Here is a 19,402-nt window from a genome sequence, read left to right on the forward strand (position 1 = left end):
TCACGGGCGGCACTGGGGGGTTTTAAACACAGAAAAAATGAGAGGTTTCAGAAAGGTCTCTCTGGCATCACAATAGAGATTTCTGAGGTAAAAGACAGGGAGAAAGAAAAACAAACACAATCATCGTGGAGTAGTGATATTGACAGACTGAACTGAGAAACAGTGTGGATAAGAAACTTTATGCTCTACAGTACTATAGTCAGCAGAATAATGGTCCCTCTAAAAAAGGTACCACGACTCTATCTCTTATTGGTAGTGTGATTTAGGGCAATTTAAAAGCCCTGATCCTCAGTTTCCTCATCTGCAAAAGGAAAAAAAAAAAAAAGAATAGCAATGTCTTAAGTCAGGATCCCCAGGATCAAACCCTGAGATGAAGATTGTCTGCAAGTGATTTATTATAGAAATGCTACCAGGAAAAACTCATCAGGTACCACAGTAAGCAAGATAGGGAAGAAGGTGGTTTCAGGCAAAATCCTAACATCAATATAATTCTACAGGGGAGCCTCAGGGTGTAAATTACACCTCAGGTTTTCTTGCTACTAGAGGCAAGACGGCTGGTCTTTTATACTCCGTAGGAAAGTCCTTGGCAAAGGGTATCCTAGGAAAGAAGTAAACTTGCAGGTGGTTCTGTCTGGCTCTCTATGCCAGTAGACAAAGTGAGTCTAGTAGTGTTTGGGCATTCCTCCAAAGAGAGTCTCAGGGCAGGCTGTGAGAAGCAAAAGAACACAGAAGCTAGAGGATGGATACTCAGATTCAACCAAAGGGATCCTAGGAGATCTCGGTGGAGACCAGGCTTGACACAAGCATCTATCTCATAGAACTCTTCTAAGAACTCAATGCATTCATATCTTTCTTTCTTTGGCTTTTAGGATTCCTAAACTACTTTTCTTCTGGAATAGCATGCAACATTTAGCATCCTGCTCTACACTCAGAGTGCTCAGTGATGAAATAATTTTTTCTTGACATAGCATCAAATCCAAAAAGGGTAAAGGCAGTGGAGAAATAAAGCGAATATGAGGAATACCACAATAGAAAGAAAAAAAATAGTCTGATCCCAATTTCTGACTCCAAGGATAGTGCTTTCCTCAGGGTTCCACTTTTATCAGTTAAGATCCAGTCAAAGGGTATTGACTGTTAGGAGAGGGAAAAAGCCCACTAAATAATACGGTAATAGTGGTTACTGGGAACAGCCACTATCTCTCAGGCTCTAGGAGAGTACCCAAGGAGGGAATAACTGAGAAGAACTTCCCCCTACCCACCGTCCACCCTACTAAGCCTGAGAGTAGGCGCTCATTGGAAATAATATGGCTGTGGTCCACTTAATGATCCAGAAATTTAAGGTGTCACACACTGGGCTGCTGAGGAAACCATCAGCTGTGTTTTCAGTAAAACTTGCTAGGAAGCCATTCCACTGACGTACCAGTGGTACTCCATAGAAAGACACATACTAGGGAACTAGCCAAATTTACTGAAGATTATGTAACATGGCCTTCTTGCACACCACTGGTCAGAAAGTCACTCACTGGCCACCATACCATAGGAGCAAGCAGGAAAGTACTGGAACCAAGAAAAGGAGCCCCTTTCTTTCTGCAGTGTTCCCCTAGCACCTTCTATTGACAAAGCTAAACATTGTGCCAACTGACCATAAAGACGTTTACAGATTTCAGCTCTAATGTCACAATTTACAGCAAAGAAGGGTAGCTGTGAAGTTGAAGAGCACTAAGTTAACTGGCACTGACCTCAGTGACACTCCTGGGATTTGGGGGATGGGAGGAGCATGCTGCTATGCCCAAATCCTGCTCCATTTGTTTACTTTTTTCCTAATTGTCTCTGAAAGAAAGAGCATGCCCAATCTTTTGGGACACTATGTACTGAGAGCTGGTATGACACATGGTAAGTGCACAGAGAGTTCAGTTCAGTAACTGAGACAAAGTCTAGAGCTGAACCAGTTGGGTCTGAACGTTAGCTTCACCATTAACTAGATGTGTAGCCTTGCAAAAGTTCATCCTTGTGTACCTCAGTTTCCTTACCTGTAAAAGGAGATAACAGTACCTATTTTATCAAAATGTCAGAAGAAATGAAGTATTATGTGTGAAGCCTATAGGACAACATCTTGCATGTAGTTAGAACCTAAAAAATACTAGTATCTTCCATGAATGATAGCTTGTCATTTGGTTTTACAATATGTATATATTCGGTTCTCATGATGAGTTTCCATTTAGAACTATGCCTCATAATGCTAACACTCAACTTCTCTGGGTGAGATTAGGCTTTTCTATCAAGTCTTGCCTACTCCTGGGCATTGCCTGCAGCTCTGGCTTCAGATCCTGGCACTGCCCCTGGCTCACTGAATAAGCTTCACTAGTGCAGCCAACTTAAGGAGGATCTGTTTTCTCAAGTGAAAAAAAAAAGACACAGGTTAAACAAATCATCTTCTTTAAGCTCTCTTCCAGTTCTGACTACATTTGATCCCCCTCACCCCCAAGTAGTAAGTTATACCTAGGAGGGAAAGAGGAAGGGAATTATCATTTCGAATTCCTACTCACCTGTGCCAGGAGAGCACTGCTGTGACTGATCTCCCTGATTTCATCCTCACCACAGTCCTAACAGATTAGTATTTTTAAAGTCCATTTAACAACTAAGAAGGCTGAGGCTCAGGAAGGTCAAGCAGTTTACTCAAGATCATATTCTCAGTAAGCCGCAGTCTGGATTGAAACCTGGTCTTTCTGTTTGGGTCGACTCAACATTTTTCACCGTATTGTTTGCCTCCCACATCAGCTTCATCTCAGACATTAAGAATCCTACCTATTCAATGCTTTTCATCCTCTGCTTTAAAGAGATAAGTGGGTGTGCAACTTTTTTTTTCTCTGAAACATATCATTTAAAAGTTAAGCAAATGAAATTCATTTACCAGTTACAGGAATTTTTTTTTTTCTTAAATCACTGTTAATGTCTCACAGGAAATTAGCTCTCTAGTGGAAATCAGCAGCCTCCCTGCATCCTTTTGCCCCTGTCCTCCCCTCTCTTGGATGCAAACCTGGCGAAAAGAAGGGGACACTGCTTGCGGGTCAGCGAGCTGAGTTCCAGCTCCGACTGTACGATTTTCACCCTCGGGAGTCTTCTCCCCTTTCTCTGTGAGCAAAGGAGTGTTGGGCCAGATCGTCTTAAGGTTTCTTCCCCAGGTACAAGCCGGACTCTGGCGGCTTTATTGGGCAAGGGAGTGTCTCCGCCTTCTCTCTGCCGCAGGTGCCGGTTAAATTGTCAATTTCTCTGCGGAGGCTGCTCACTGCATCCGCTCCCTCCACCCCTAGCCCTGTAGACCCATACTCTTTCCCCTACTTGGGAAAAGTGAAGCCCCTTATCCTTGGACAGCCTTTCACCAGACAACCGCAGCCCTCCGCTAAATTCCCCTACTGGCGGGACGCGCGGGCGGAGGCCTGCCCCGAGAATGCGAGGCTGCTTCCTTTCTGCGCAATCAGGGTACGCAGCCTCCAGTTCTCTAACTTTCTCCTTCTCTAAGAGGGAATTTCGAGAACTTTGAGACAAATAAGTGACTGTATAGATGAAGACATGAAACCTCTCTACACAGTGAACTCCCCACGCCACAAGGCTCCCAGGGCTCCCAGGCCTTCTCCCGCAATGCCCCGCCGGGTCCCCCGCCCCAACTCCTTCTCACGGCAGTATCCCGCGCCAGGAGGCTCGCAGAGCCAGAGATGTGGCACCAGGCACCAGGCGCGCCACAAGTCCAGGTCCCGCTATTTCTGCTCCATCGGAGCCCAGGTCGGAGGAAGTCAGCGCGTCCTCCTTGCACAGCAGCCTGGCGCGCGGCTCGGCAGCACAGAGGCTGAGGAAAGGTCCGCACTGGGCTCGAGGCCCTTCCTGCTGGCCTCCCCACGCCGGGCCTCGGCTCCCCTCCTTCCCGGCTCCCGCCTCCTCCCGTAGGCTGCCAGGCGGACCCAGCCTGCCTCTCTCTTTGCCTTCACTACCGGGTCAAGCTGCAGAGGGAGGGAGGGAGGCAGCGGCGAAGCCCTCCGTGGCTCCCCACCCGGCGCGCGCGCCCCTCCTCCCCTGCCTCCTCCCCTCTGCCAGTACAGTACAACTAGTACACACACACACGCACACGCACCCTGCCACTGCAGCTGCCATGGATATCAGCTAACAACACACACCCAGGCGCGCGCGCGCGTTCCCACTCGCACCACGCAGGAGTGGCCCCCGGCATCCCTACCCTCCTTCCCCACCCCCACCGCACCCGCTCACAAGCTCGGCTACTGCTCGCTCCGGCTGCCGCCGCCGCCGCCGCCGCCGACGCCACCACCACTGCTTCCTCTGCTGCGGGGCCACAGCCTTGAGTGTCATTCAAGGGACAGCACAACCTCACCCAAGCTCTCCTACCTCTGCCCAGCCGTCCCTCTCATCCTCCCCCTTCCTCGTCCACACTCCATCCAAAGAAGAGGGAAAGCACCGAATAGAGGGGGGCGAAGGCAAAGTCTGCTGTTCTTCCCCCTGGGCCCCCTTGCTCCTCCATCCTCATTCTCTCACCACCAGCCCCCCTAACCCCAAGGAGCCCCAGGAACTGAGGCGACTCACCCCACTGCCATGTCCAAAAGCTTGAAAAAGAAAAGCCACTGGACTAGCAAAGTCCATGAGAGTGTCATTGGCAGGAACCCGGAGGGCCAGCTGGGCTTTGAACTGAAGGGGGGCGCCGAGAATGGACAGTTCCCCTACCTGGGGGAGGTGAAGCCCGGCAAGGTGGCCTATGAGAGCGGCAGCAAGTTGGTGTCGGAGGAGCTGCTGCTGGAGGTGAACGAGACCCCCGTGGCGGGGCTCACCATCAGGGACGTGCTGGCCGTGATCAAACACTGCAAGGACCCCCTCCGGCTCAAGTGTGTCAAGCAAGGTGAGCGCAGCGGCTTGCTCAGTGTTTTGCCGGGCGGTGGGACCGCTCGGGGCGCAGGGCAATGAAAGGGTGGGCCCGTATGTTGAAGGGGGTGTGTTGCGCGATGATGGGGTGGGGGCCAGAGGGCACCCGCAGTGCAAGTGAGTTTCGCCGGGGATTCGACTTGGGGGCTAAAGGGAGGGGAGGGGCAGGTTGCGGAGTGGCGTGCAACTTTGTTTGCTCAGTTAGACCCTCCCCTTTGGAAGGTGCTCGGCCTGGTCTGACCTCCTCAGAGCTCCTGGGGCAAATTGAATGTGCGTCAGTGGCATCACCCGAAGCGGATGAAGAGCTTTTGGGGAAGGAAGGAAGGAAAGAAAGAAAGAATGGGAAGAAGGGAGGGAAAGGAGGAAGGAGCAACTTTAGGGTGCAGCAGTATCACCAGGCGGGTCTGGGAAGAGAAGGTGGTGGGGTGAGCGGAGAACTGCGTCCAGCGTTTCTGGGGCGGGGCTGGGGGCGCCTGGGTCCCCAGCTGTCCCTTAGGGATCCGTGAGCCACTGCTGGCGAAGAAAACAAGGGACAAATTGCTTTGGGCGCTTTAACGGGTCTTCTGTAACTTTTCCCCTTCTTCACTCCGTGTCCCCCTCCCCCGCCCACGGTCGTGTCATGTGGGCATCGCGCGTCACGTGCGCACTGACTAACCCCTGCGCTCACCCCTAGCCAGCACGGAGGAGGAGGCTCCGGAAGAAGGCGCGGTGCTAGGAGCGCAGTCTAGTGCTGGGCGGGGGTCGGAGGAGATGAATGGTTGTCGGCGTGGACTTTACTCAGGGGTTGCTCTCATTGAGTGGAAGTCCTCTGTGGTTGGGCTCTCCTCAGGCTCCGATTTGGGGGGCGTGTTTTGGGTGAGGAGTTGGATGAAACCCTGGCCGGTTCCAGCCCAGGCTCCCTCAGCTCCAACCTGACTTAAATGAACCTCAGCTGGAGGCTGTGATGTAGATTTGGGGAGATTGGAATAATCCAGAACTCCCTGTCTTTGCTTGAAAGAAAATTATGGTGCAGAAGGAGAGAAGAGTGAGATAAAAGTTTGAATAGAGGACAACTTTAAGTAGAATAAAGTAGTAGCTTTTTTTCTTTTTTAGCTCACTGCACAATTCGTGTGCGGTGTGTATGGATATTTGCGTCACAGGCATATTAGCATAAGGGTTTGTTGTTGTCGTCGATGTTACACTGTTTGTCCTGACTCAAAGGTGGAATTGATCATGTCATTACCTGCATTTTGCCACGTAATCATGATCAGCTGCTAAGAAATGCTTTTACGGAGATGTACCGCACTGTTAAATTATTCTCTAAAAAACTTGTTTTAAAATAAACAAGAGAAAAAGAAGTCTTGGGCAAAGTTTCTTAAATGTAAATTGCCATACAAGAAAATGTTTTCCTTGGGGATTCTTGAGTATTAAGAGGTAATAAATTGAGGTAGTTATTATAAGTCAACATAGCTCCATACTATATAACACTGAAGGGATATGAGTTTGGTAGGAAGGAAAATGGAGTAGCTTGATATTTATGAAGATAAGATACCTAAGGTTCAAATACAGAGATTCATGTTAACATGTTCGATGTCAAAATACCACCTTATAGGAATAGACATAAATGTAAAGATCTTTGGGTACGAAAAGTCTACTACACAACTAATGACCATGGTTTTGTTGGCCAAGTGCTTGATATTTGTCATGGAACGTGGCTGCGAAAGTTAAGCGTTGTTAAATTGGACTTAACAGAGTCCCACAAAGGGATGCCCTATTATAGTTTGCAGTGATCACCACATCTTAAATGTTGTGTTCAATTCTGAGCACTCCTTGTTGAGGCGGACGTTGGCAAACTGTCACACTAGCAAAGATAAGTTCAAAAGAGAAATAAAGGAAGATTATTGTGTATTATAGATGTATTCTATGAAACGCCGTGGAAAGACTTAACTTGGAGAAGTGAGAAAAGGAAAGCTATCATTAAATAGCGAAAAACTATGAAGTAAGAAAAGGAATTCTGACTATCCTGTGATAGCCCACAAGACAAAATGGTGATAAATCTATGAGAAATTTGAAAGGATGAAGCAGCTTTACTTTCATTAAATCATGAGCTTTCTAACAGAGTTTTCCAAAAATTCGTGAGCACCCTGTTGGCTGAAGTTCCCATCATTGTGGGTATCCATGAAGAGGCTGAAATGACCATATGCCACGGATTCCTATATAAGATGAGGACCTGGATTAGATATTATTTGAATCTTGCCATAATTTGATCTAATGTGGTCGGAGATCACTCTTGTATTGAATTTTATGTGGACGATTATTGCTTTTAGAAGTCAGAATATATGCTTCTAAAGTGATATATTGAGGGGAAAATCTCTTTTCTTTCTATATTAACCCTCAGTTTCATGCTTCACTGGTTCATTTATGATAAATTTGTATAGTGATAGCCACAGAGCCCCACAGTTGATTCATCTCCTGAATCACTATTGACCAAAAACAAAACAAAATGTTTCTTTTACCTTTTGTGGAATAAGTAATTCTCTTGTATATTCTTTTAAATATGATTCATGTTGCTATTCTAATAATTCTTTTCCTCATCAAATCATAGATTTTTATTTATGATTATAAAAAATGAAATTTTTCAGAACCTTTACTATAGTGCCTGTGTGTCTTAGGTTTCAATACAGATGCCGTTTACTGGAAAATCATTTAGAAACTCTTGGCCCAGTAGTTATATTTCGAGAGATGCAAAAGCTAGCATAGTTGAAAAACTTAAACATGGTTTGTTTAGCAGTTGCATTTTTAAAACATTAATGAGATTGATTTTTGAGTATTCATTCTGACATTGGGTATTATACAGAAACTACAAGTATTATCACAGTTTAAGGAAGATTTTATAAAGAAAAGGTAAGATTTGAATGATAAGAATATTGTTAATAAGTGCACCAGGTGAAATTGCATTATGTACTTAATTTTTATTTACTTGTTTGCCTAATTTTACATTACAGTTATCATAATTTTAATCTGTCATAATTTTAAAAGGAGGTGAGCCATTGGGAGTTTAAGACATTAGATTATATATATATATATATATATACACACATATATACATATATATGTATATATATGTATATGTATATATATCATACATATATATGTATATATGTATCATAGTGTTTCTACACTGTTTAAATACCGTCAAAACAATTTTTAAAGCTGTTTAATGAAATTCAAGGAATTATCTTTTTAATTTAAGCTTTCTGCTTTTAATCCACACAATAATAAACCACATATTAAAATATGGCTTATTGTCACACCCAATTATTTTTTATAAACTATGGCATTTTATTTATAATAATAAACTTTCCTCACCAAAGTATGTAATTCTAAATTAGCAGTAATTCTATGATCTCATTAATGCATCAGACCCAGTTGAAGAAAGTTTTTTGAGTGATGTTGAGATCTGTATGGAAGTGCTAAAGGTCGTCTTTCCTTTTTCTTTTCCCTTTTTTAAGGTTTGCCACTAAAGTTCACAGCAGCCAGTTACACAGGCCTTTGTGTCCTACATTCCTTGCACTATGGCTGCTAATGCATCTAGTACTGCATAGAGACCTACATAACCTGGACTTACTTTCCCATTTAGGATCTCACAATGGGCAATAAAAGGCAAAAAAAAAAAAAAAAAATTCTAATTCTTCCCATGTGGAAGATGGGCCAAATAAATCCTTTGAAATTCAGTTTTAGAGAAGATCTACATTGCTCTCCCTCCTACTGCTCCTTTCAAAGATACCTTCAAAGGAGAGTAGATCCACATTTATTAAGAGTCATGCTTTCTTCTTGACTGACTTCAGGCTAGAATAATAGAGTCAGATCTCTATACTCCTTTGTATTTGAAAAGGTAAAAACAAATTATGTCAAATTTTCTGAAAATAAAGATTGACTTTTTTTTTCCATAGAAATGTGAGGTATATGAATAGTATTGTTTAATAAACAAAACATCGTTTAAACATTTTGATCAGTTTATAATTTTAGAAATAAAGTACCGTTAATGTTTTGAACAAGGTTAATGAGATGGTTCTCTTGGGGCATAATTTATAAGTGATACCACTGTAGTTTTTTGGTAGATGTAGATAATTTAAATGGTATGACCTCGAATGTTAAATATGATTATTTGCTTTTTATCTGTACTATCTCTGTTCTTAATATTTACAGTTTAATCTTTTGGCATGTTTATTATGCTCACTTTCCTTTTCATTCCTTGTAACTCACAAATTCACTTTCATAATGAGAAAAGCATATTCACATTTGACATCTCCAATTGATTATAGTTTAATAAATGACTTTCAAACACATACAGACCCTGGCAGAATCATTTTCCTCAGAAGGTGGGGTAGAGCAGTAGTGTACCTTTAACGGTACACTCTCCTAAGTAGACCACCTAGTTTTGATTCCTGAGTGTGTTAGTTAGTGCTAGCTATATGTACAAGGTAACTAACCTGGGGTAGTAATGCTACCTTAAGAATATTAGATAAGTTAGATATTTAAAGCGTGTAGTATCTGGCAGGTGATAAGCATTATGTAGATTTTAGTAAATGCTATTGCAAACATATTGGTCATTTTGAGCTAGTGACATTATGAGGTGTTTTTAATTTTCAAGATATTTTACTCAATTCACATTAACTGAAAAATATGAAATGATTGACTAATTAATATAGAGTATTTTGCAAGTTGTATTTTAAGGTTTTTATGCAGAATGAAATAAATGTTTTATTTGAAAAGAATTTATTTGAAGAATAATATCAATAAATACAATGGAACATATTTTCACCTTTTAAAAATAACTCCCACTGATCCTGCCTTTATGTGTAAACATATGCTATTTTATAGTTATTTTATACTTTAGACGTAGTTTATTTTTACATAGTAATTTATTTTCTTCATACCACATATCTTTACTCCCAAAGAATTGGTGAATATATTGAATTATTTACTCTAAACTTGACAACATAGAAATCCTATTAGAATTTATTAAGTTTAGGAGTTTATATTTCTTACATTAATACATCATTGTAGTTAAGAGTAAGTATCATGCTGTTGAACTTTACTTCTCAGCTAGAAATTAAGCATCTCATAAAGAATAACAATAATAAAACAGTTAATTCATAAGTGTTCACAGTCAACAATGTATAATAAAGAAGAAATGCATCAAATTCAGCAAAAATAATACTTTGCATTTGTAAGTATTGCAATGTAAATAAGTAAAAAGGCAATTTGTATTGCATTTTATAGTATTTTATACTATACTATTTTTAGTATTTTATGGTACTGTTAAAATACCATTAAATTTAAATAATATTTAAATACTATTAAAGTACTATAGTACTATTAAAATACTATTTTATAGTATTTCTATACTTTGTATGAAAGAAATGCAATATAAGTAAGTCTCTGTATGAATACTGTTACAAGGTGAAGCAACCAACAATACTTCTACTGCTAGCTTCCCCATAATTTTAGCATTTTAGTTGAATTAATCCTATTTTGCAATTCAATGGAAACATCTACCTTGAAGCTCCAGGGTTCAATATTAATTTCTAAAAATCTCTCCTAGCTATAATCTGGGTATATATTATGACAACAAACATACAACTTTCTTAGTTTTGTGACTTTATTATTACTCCATTCTATTCTCAGCTCTCTTCTGTCTCTAGTAAGTATTTGTTATATTTCCTTTAATAAAAGTAAATCATCTTATATAGAAAACTTAGTAAGATAATAATTGCTGAATTTACATTGTTAAAGACTTGCATAGGGACATACATCTGCTAAAAGATATAGTACAATGTCCATATCATCATAGATAATTAATACAAATTGCTTTTATTATTACATCTTACTGACATCTTTGTCAACTCTAAAAGGACTTCATATTGAGATTTTTTTTTAAAAGTTAAAATTTGTGTTAAGTTTAATATATATTGTTGACTGTTTTGAGTGGTCTGGAAGAAACAATAAAAGTTTCCTTCTTTGATAAGTTATTGAATATTAACTCAATTGCATCCCATTGATATACTTTTATTTTTTCATTTATTTATTATTATTATTTTTTGAGACGGAATCTCGCTCTGTCGTCCAGGCTGGAGTGCAGTGGCACGATCTCAGCTCACTGCAAGCTCCGCCTCCCAGGTTCACGCCATTCTCCTGCCTCAGCCTCCCGAGTAGCTGGGACTATAGGTGCCCACCACCATGCCCGGTTAATGTTTTTGTATTTTTAGTAGAGATGGGGTTTCACCGTGTTAGCCAGGATGGTCTTGATCTCCTGACCTCCTGATCCACCCGCCTCGGTCTCCCAAAGGGCTGGGATTACAGGCGTGAGCCACCGTGCCCGGCCCCCATTGATATACTTTCAAAGATCCATTAGGCTAATGAGTGGATGATTTATATGAATGGCTAGATTTGTTTCAATATTTGAAATAATTAGATGGCTTGCTCTACCTGGGAAAATAATTTCTTCATGTAATCGTTACATGAATCCTTATGAGGTTTTATGCCATTTTTATTTATTTTGGCTTACTTTAAAAAAAAAATCACTGTCAAAACCATGGCCGTTTAAGCCTAAATACTTGCTATACTTTGGATATATCATTGGATATACCCAAACACAGATATGTTACAGAAGAAAAAAATAAAACTTTATAGTGCAAAGTAAGAGAGATTTTTTCTATGTTGAATTTTCTTCTTTTTTTTATTGTACTTTAGGTTTTAGGGTACACCTGCACAACGTGCAGGTTAGTTACATATGTATACATGTGCTATGTTGGTGTGCTACACCCATTAACTGGTCATTTAACATTAGGTATATCTCCTAATGCTATCCCTCCCCCCTACCCCCACCTGACAACAGGCCCCGGTGTGTGATGTTCCCCTTCCTGTGTCCATGTGTTCTCATTGTTCAATTCCCACCTATGAGTGAGAACATGGAGTGTTTGGTTTTTTGTCCTTGCGATCATTTGCTGAGAATGATGGTCTCCAGCTTCATCCATGTCCCTACAAAGGACATGAACTCATCATTTTGTATGGATGCATAGTATTCCATGTTGTATATGTGCCACATTTTCTTAATCCAGTCTATCATTGTTGGACATTTGGCTTGGTTCCAAGTCTTTGCTATTGTGAATAGTGCCGCAGTAAACATATGTGTGCATGTGTCTTTATAGCAGCATGATTTATAATCCTTTGGGTATATACCCAGTAATGGGATGGCTGGGTCAAATGGTATTTCTAGTTCTAGATCCCTGAGGAATCGCCACACTGACTTCCACAATGGTTGAACTAGTTTACAGTCCCACCAACAGTGTAAAAGTGTTTCTATTTCTCCACATCCTCTCCAGTACCTGTTGTTTCCTGACTTTTTAATGATGGCCATTCTAACTGGTGTGAGATTGTACCTCATTGTGGTTTTGATTTGCATTTCTCTGATGGCCAGTGATGATGAGCATTTTTTCATGTGTCTGTTAGCTGCATAAATGTCTTCTTTTGAGAAGTGTCTGCTCATATCCTTTGCCCACTTTTTAATGGGGTTGTTTGTTTTTTTCTTGTAAATTTCTTTGAGTTCATTGTAGATTCTGGATATTAGCCCTTTGTCAGATGAGTAGATTGCAAAAATTTTCCCCCATTTTGTAGGTTGCCTGTTCACTCTGATGGTAGTTTCTTTTGCTGTGCAGAAGCTCTTTAATTAGATCCCATTTGTCAATTTTGGCTTTTGTTGCCATTGCTTTTGGTGTTTTAGACATGACGTCCTTACCCATGCCTATGTCCTGAATGGTATTGCCTAGGTTTTCTTCCAGGGTTTTTATGGTTTTAGGTCTAACATTTAAAGTCTTTAATCTATCTTGAATTAATTTTTGTATAAGATGTAAGGAAGGGATCCAGTTTCAGCTTTCTACATATGGCTAGCCAGTTTTCCCAGCACCATTTATTAAATAGGGAATCCTTTCCCCATTTCTTGTTTTTCTCAGGTTTGTCAAAGATCAGATAGTTGTAGATGTGCCGCATGATTTCTGAGGGCCCTGTTCTGTTCTATTGGTCTATATCTCTGTTTTGGTACCAGTACCTTGCTGTTTTGGTTACAGTAGGCTTGTAGTATAGTTTGAAGTCAGATAGTGTGATGCCTCCAGCTTTGTTCCTTTGGCTTAGGATTGACTTGCCGATGCAGGCTCTTTTTTGGTTCCATATGAACTTTAAAGTAGTTTTTTCCAATTCTGTGAAGAAAGTCATTGGTAGCTTGATGGGGATGACATTGAATCTATAAATTACCTTGGGCAGTGTGGCCATTTTCACGATATTGATTCTTCCTACCCATGAGCATGGAATGTTCTTCCATTTGTTTCTATCCCCTTTTATTTCATTGAGCAGTGGTTTGTAGTTCCCCTTGAAGAGGTCCTTCATGTCCCTTGTAAGTTGGATTCCTAGGTGTTTTATTCTCTTTGAAGCAATCGTGAATGGGAGTTCACTCATGATTTGGCTCTCTGTTTGTCTGTTATTGGTGTATAAGAATGCTTGTGATGTTTGCACATTGATTTTGTATCCTGAGGCTTTGCTGAAGTTGCTTATCAGCTTAAGGAGATTTTGGGCTGAGATGATGGGGTTTTCTAGATATACAGTCGTGTCACCTGCAAACAGGGACAATTTGACTTCCTCTTTTCCTAATTGAATACCCTTTATTTCCTTCTCCTGCCTGATTGCCATGGCCAGAACTTCCAACACTATGTTGAATAGGAGTGGTGAGATAGGGCATCCCTGTCTTGAACCAGTTTTCAAAGGGAATGCTTCCAGTTTTTGCCCATTCAGTATGATATTGGCTGTGGGTTTTTCATAGATAGCTCTTATTATTTTGAGATACGTCCCATCAATACCTAATTTATTGAAAGTTTTTAGCATGAAGGGTTGTTGAATTTTGTCAAAGGCCTTTTCTGCATCTATTGAGATAATCATATGGTTTTTGTTGTTGGTTCTGTTTATATGCTGGATTACGTTTATTGATTTGCGTATGTCTAATGAAAAAATTTGTAGAAGAAATTTTATCAACCTCATAACTGCCTTATAGTGAAACACATGCATATGACATCAGGAATTTTTCTGTAAATACCATGGATTTTATTAAGTGACTCTGTGAAATGAAGCAAAAAGAAACAAAACTATTTAATTAAAAACCAAAATGTATATTTAAAAATCTGTTTTTATATTACATTGTGTTTGAAGATGTTTGTTAAAAAGTGAATTTCCCAATTCCAACATAAATTGAATTATTTATATTGCCATGGATCGAGAGTAGCACAAAAACTGTTTATACTTTACATTGTAACTTAATAGATCACAGAGAATGTCTGAGTAAAAATAATACAAAAACAATTGCATACATTTTTAACATTTTGCATTTTACAAGTGAGTATTGTTGCTTATATGAATGTTTTGTGTTGCTATGTAGAGGATAATAAGTGCTATAGAAACCCACAGATTAATCTAGTGACATACCCTAAACTTGTCAAATCTGATTAGCCAGATTTTGTAAACACCAATAAATTTCAGAGTTATGAAATGTCCAGTGTTGCTTTTTGTGAATTTTTTTTAAAGGAGTCTCGCTTTGCTCTTCTTCGGTCTAGTGTGGGAGTCACCCCAGTGAACAACAAATGTGTTCTGCACCTTTAGATACATGGAATACACACACACACACACACACACACACACACACACATTTCAAACACTAAGGTTCAGGCTGGAGTATAGTGGCATCATCTCTGCTCGCTGAGACCTCCGACTCCTGGGTTCAAGTGATTCTCCTGCCTCAGCATCCCAAGTAGCTGGGACTACAGGCACCCACCATCACACCTGGCTAATTTTTGTATTTTTACTAGAGATGGGGTTTTACCATGTTGGCCAGGCTGGTCTTGAACTCCTGACCTCAAGTGATCTGCCCACCTCTGCCTCCCAAAGTGCTGGGATTACAGGCGTGAGTCACCATGCCCGGCCTTGTGAAGCATTCTGATCTGCAATACCTAATTTCCTTTTTTTTTTCACAGTCTATGATGTGAGGATGTTAAACTCTTTACTTTGCTAGACAAAGTTTCTTCAAAGCATAGCAAGTATTTAGGCTTGGAGGTTCACTAAAATGTTCCAAAAGTCTTGGCTTATTTCTAAAAACACCCTGAACATAGATAACGGTAATCGTACCGTTCTAGCAAGTCATATACTTAGGGAGTAGACATTTTGTTTGTGTGAAGAGTGGAGGCTGAATAAGCAGAAGAAAATTGATTCCCTCTTCTGGAAGAGCAAGAGCTTTATCAAAGATGCTATTACCTACTAGCAGTTAAAATACTCAAGTCCTCTTTCTTAGTGTTTCTTCTGAAACAGTATCTATAGTTGGATCTCCTTTTTCTCTTGAGTTGGAAGTTCCTATGCTTTGCTCTTCTTCAGTCTAGTGTGGGAGTCACCCTACTGAACAACAAATTTGTTCTGCATCTTTGGATACATGGAACACACACACACACATACACACACACACACACACACTTCAAACACTAAGGTTTCATGTGTGACAAATCAAGCTGAAAAGCTTGCATAGTCACCCATCAATTTTCAATTGTGAGTGATGTTTTTAACCCTTATTAACTCTGATTATGAGAGTCCATGAAGACATAATGAAATAAAGCACCTAAACGATTTCTATGTGTTGTATATACTAGTTGTTGAGAAGTGATAAAAGGAAGTCAGATTTAAAAGTTTGGATTTTGGTCATTTTTATTTGTATCATAAAGTGGCTGGTGGACCACATAATGTACAAGCTAATGTGCTGGTGTTACAATATATGGGATAATATCCTAATATTAATGTTACAATGTACAGGATTATAACCTTATATTAATGTTACAAAAGAAGAGGCAGGGACAAGGTATGTACTTATTCATGAACTGGATAATGCATTTGCAGAATGGTTTACATTTTTATTGGTTTAAATGTCTCAGAGTAAAATGAGAGACCTGCATTCAGTAATATGAATATATGGTATATTGGAATTATAAAATATAATTATTAAAAATAAGTTAAATGATGCCTAATTTATACGTGTTTAGCTAAAGTACAAGTACGGGCATTGCTTTGGTGAGAAATCAAAAATGTAAAGAAAAACTAAAACTAAGTTTAAGTGGAAAGGATCCCACAAGTTTTTGCCATAAAGTGAAGAAAATAATATTTTGAAGTACATTAATGTTTTAAATTTAAAATCATTATCCTTATGTCAGATTCATTATGAAGTACATACTAAATATGAATGTGCAAAATACTGTCTGTGTATCTGGCTTGAAAAAGGGAATGTGTAAAATACATGTATACTATAAATGAAATATAAAACTGTATAAATTTAATATATTTGCTAGCCCAAACAGTATGCTAAATTGAATCAATAAAATGCCTTTTTATATTCTTATCCCAAATCTCCCTTTTAAAATTAACTGGAAAGTCTTCATTGTCTAATATAAAATCCATGATGCCTTTTATCATTGGGGAAATTGACACTTTTAACATTGAATAAGGAGATGCTTTGCTTCAGTTGAGTATCTTTTCAGATGGAACTTAGAAAACCACAAAGTAAGTTACTAAAGAAATTGTTGGTTGTCTACCTGGAATGTATTTTGTCTCCTCCTCGCCAACTTTCTTGGTATCAAAATGCCAGTTTTGTTCAAGTATCCACATGTTGATAACACTGGTAAGTGTTTCATTCAGGATGGCCTCAGACCACGGGAAGGAACTAGACTAAATCAAGCAAGGTAATTCCATCTCTTCACCAGTTATTAGTTTAGGAAATGGCTTAAACCCACTTCTAAGTAAGGAAAAGTAAATTCCCTTGGGGAGTTTCTGATAAATTTCTTAGTTCTTCAGATAAGATTCAACAAAAGACTGTTTACTTTTCTGCCTATGAAAGTTGCTCCACATGGAGGTGATGCCTGAAGCCACAGTAGTCATGTTGTGATCGTGAAGAGAGCTAGCCGAAAGGTGGAGGGTGGCAGTACAGAATGAGGAAAAGGTACTGGCTCCTTAAAGAACTGCTGAAATAATGAAGCTAGGACTAGCACTATCTCTGGACTCCTTGTTATTGAGGTAATAATATAGTACACAAGATATTTCAGCCATTTAGATTTGTTTTTTTGTTACTTGCAGCCAAAATAATTCTTACTTATATAAGCCTATTTATATAACTATACATTATAGGAATGGAAAAATATGTTTTATTCCTATTTTATTGTTTTGGAGATATTGGTAAATATTTTCTTTAGCAATATAAGGAGTATCTTTACCAAGATAAGGAGTAATCTTGGAGAATACATCATGATGTATTTTCTAGCTACATAAGCTCAGTCAAATTCTAGGCACGTCTCCATTACCTCACTGAATTTTGCTCTGGTAGGGCTCAAGAAATTTTTTACCATTCTGAAGTAATATGTAGGAACACAAATTCATTTTAAAATTATCCAAAATAGAACATAATCAAGAAAGCAAGGCCAGGCGCGGTGGCTCACACTTGTAATCCCAGCACTTTGGGAGGCCGAGGCGGGCGGATCACGAGGTCAGGAGATCGAGACCATGGTGAAACCCCGTCTCTACTAAAAATACAAAAAATTAGCCGGGTGTGGTGGCAGGCGCCTGTAGTCCCAGCTACTTGGAGAGGCTGAGGCAGGAGAATGGCGTGAACCTGGGAGGCGGAGCTTGCAGTGAGCCGAGATTGCGCCACTGTACTCCAGCCTGGGCGACAGAGCGAGACTCTGCCTCAAAAAAAAAAAAAAAAAAAAAAGAAAGAAAGCAAACCAGCCACAAAAATATACCAACAATGCATGCAAAAACCAACTTGAAGTATTTTTTAAAATTATGTAGTGTTTACAGATGCCTTTGCTATTGACCCAGGAGTGCGTGTAATTATAAACTGACTCATCAAAGTGTTCTAACTCCATTTTCCAAGGCTAGAATCCATTAACTTATTATGAGACTCTCCAATAAGAGCATGTAAAGAAAAAAAAAAAAAAAGAACAAAGAAATGCTGCGATATCTAAGTTTGAGGAAAAGCCAGGGGATCCCAGGAAGGAAGCTAAGACTGAACTAAGAGGACTCTTAATATCGAGTGAGTGGTCAGTACTGCCAAGCAAAGTAAAAATGGCTAGAAACATGAGCTCTGAAATGTTTCCATTGAATTTGGCAAAAATGAAGATCATCTTTATTGGTGCTATTTCAGGGGAGTGGATGGCCACATATCACAGGGTTGAAGAATGAATAGGAAGTGAAAAACTGGAAATCGTGTGTGCATACCACTCCTCAAGAAACTTGCTTAGTAGTAAGGGGTAATGGATAATTGTTCTGTAAGAAGAAACATGGTTAGGAGGGATAGGAGTTTGTGTGTGTGTGTGTGTGTGTGTGTGTGTGTGTGTGTTATGATGGAAGAGACTTGAACTTTAATTTCTGTATTTGTGTCATAAATTTACTTTCTTCCATCAGGATAAAAATATTCTAGCAAATTAAGATCCTTTGATTAATTGAATAAATAATTATTCATTAATTTTTGTTTTATGTCATGCTAAAGCTGGGTCCTGGCATTAAAATTATAATAAGGATCAGATTCTACCCTCTAAGAATGCAGAGTAGAAGGAGAGGCAAAAATATAAAAGCAAACCTTAAAACACTGTGCTCAGTGTGATGGTACAGGAGTAAACATTACTACCTTTACAGCACATAGGAAGGACAGGAAGAAGCAGAGGAGTGTAATATAGAGAGTGTGGATCTTGGAGTCTGAAGACTTAATTGGATTTGAGCTCTAAGTCTATGGCTATCGCTTCCTTATGATGGGACTAACATTTTCTGAGCCTCTGTCTCCTCATGTTAGAGGGTGGTTATTAGAATCCAGGAAGATAGGACAGGTGGAAATGTTTTGTAAAACGCTTAGTGCAGTTCCATTGGAAACATTGTTTAGAGATGGAAGATAGCAAGTGGAGCTGGGGAGTGCTGCATAGAATAAGAGATCTTTGAGATTGTCTCTAAAGCTTAAGTAGGAATTCAAGAAGGGAGGTGTGGGAAGCAGAGAGAAGAGCATGACCCAAGGTGGGAGAGGGAAAAGATGATCTGCCTGTGTAGGAAAATAAATATAGACCAATGAGGCCAAAGAAAGGGGTGACTGAGCACTTCTGGAAGCAACCGAGGATTTTTCCAGAAAGGAAACTTGGAGCCATATCAAGGAAGGCCTTACTTAGAAACCTAAAAATTGTGGTCATTGTACTGTAGGTGGATAAAGCCTATGGACATTATACTGTAGGTGGATAAAGCCAGTGAAGGTGTTTAGGGTAAGGAGAAACATAAAGTGGTTTTCTGTTTTTGGTTTTATTTCATGGGAGGGATTGGGGGAAGGGAGAAAATTTGGTTTCAGTTACTTGTGGAGGAGAGAAGAAACTGAGAGCAAGGCTTAAGT

General features: G+C 39.9%; 1 protein-coding gene across 6 annotated transcripts in view; it reads left to right on the forward strand.

Moving 5' to 3' along the window:
• Positions 1-3,992: 3,992 nt before the first annotated feature.
• MAGI2 (membrane associated guanylate kinase, WW and PDZ domain containing 2) overlaps positions 3,993-19,402 on the forward strand; it is a 1,482,569-nt gene continuing 1,467,159 nt past the window's right edge. For 3 of the 6 annotated variants that reach the window (XM_032761232.2, XM_032761231.2, XM_032761233.2), the window contains exon 1: positions 3,994-4,900. In XM_032761232.2, the coding sequence (XP_032617123.1) occupies positions 4,600-4,900 (301 nt within the window). In that variant the 5' untranslated portion in view covers positions 3,994-4,599. Of the gene's footprint in view, positions 4,901-19,402 lie in introns of all 6 variants that reach the window. The other 3 variants (XM_032761229.2, XM_032761230.2, XM_058425323.1) reach the window with 2 other exon arrangements.

The sequence above is a fragment of the Hylobates moloch genome, unplaced genomic scaffold (genome assembly GCF_009828535.3).
Source record: "Hylobates moloch isolate HMO894 unplaced genomic scaffold, HMol_V3 SCAFFOLD_1, whole genome shotgun sequence".
NCBI classification, from domain to species: domain Eukaryota; kingdom Metazoa; phylum Chordata; class Mammalia; order Primates; family Hylobatidae; genus Hylobates; species Hylobates moloch.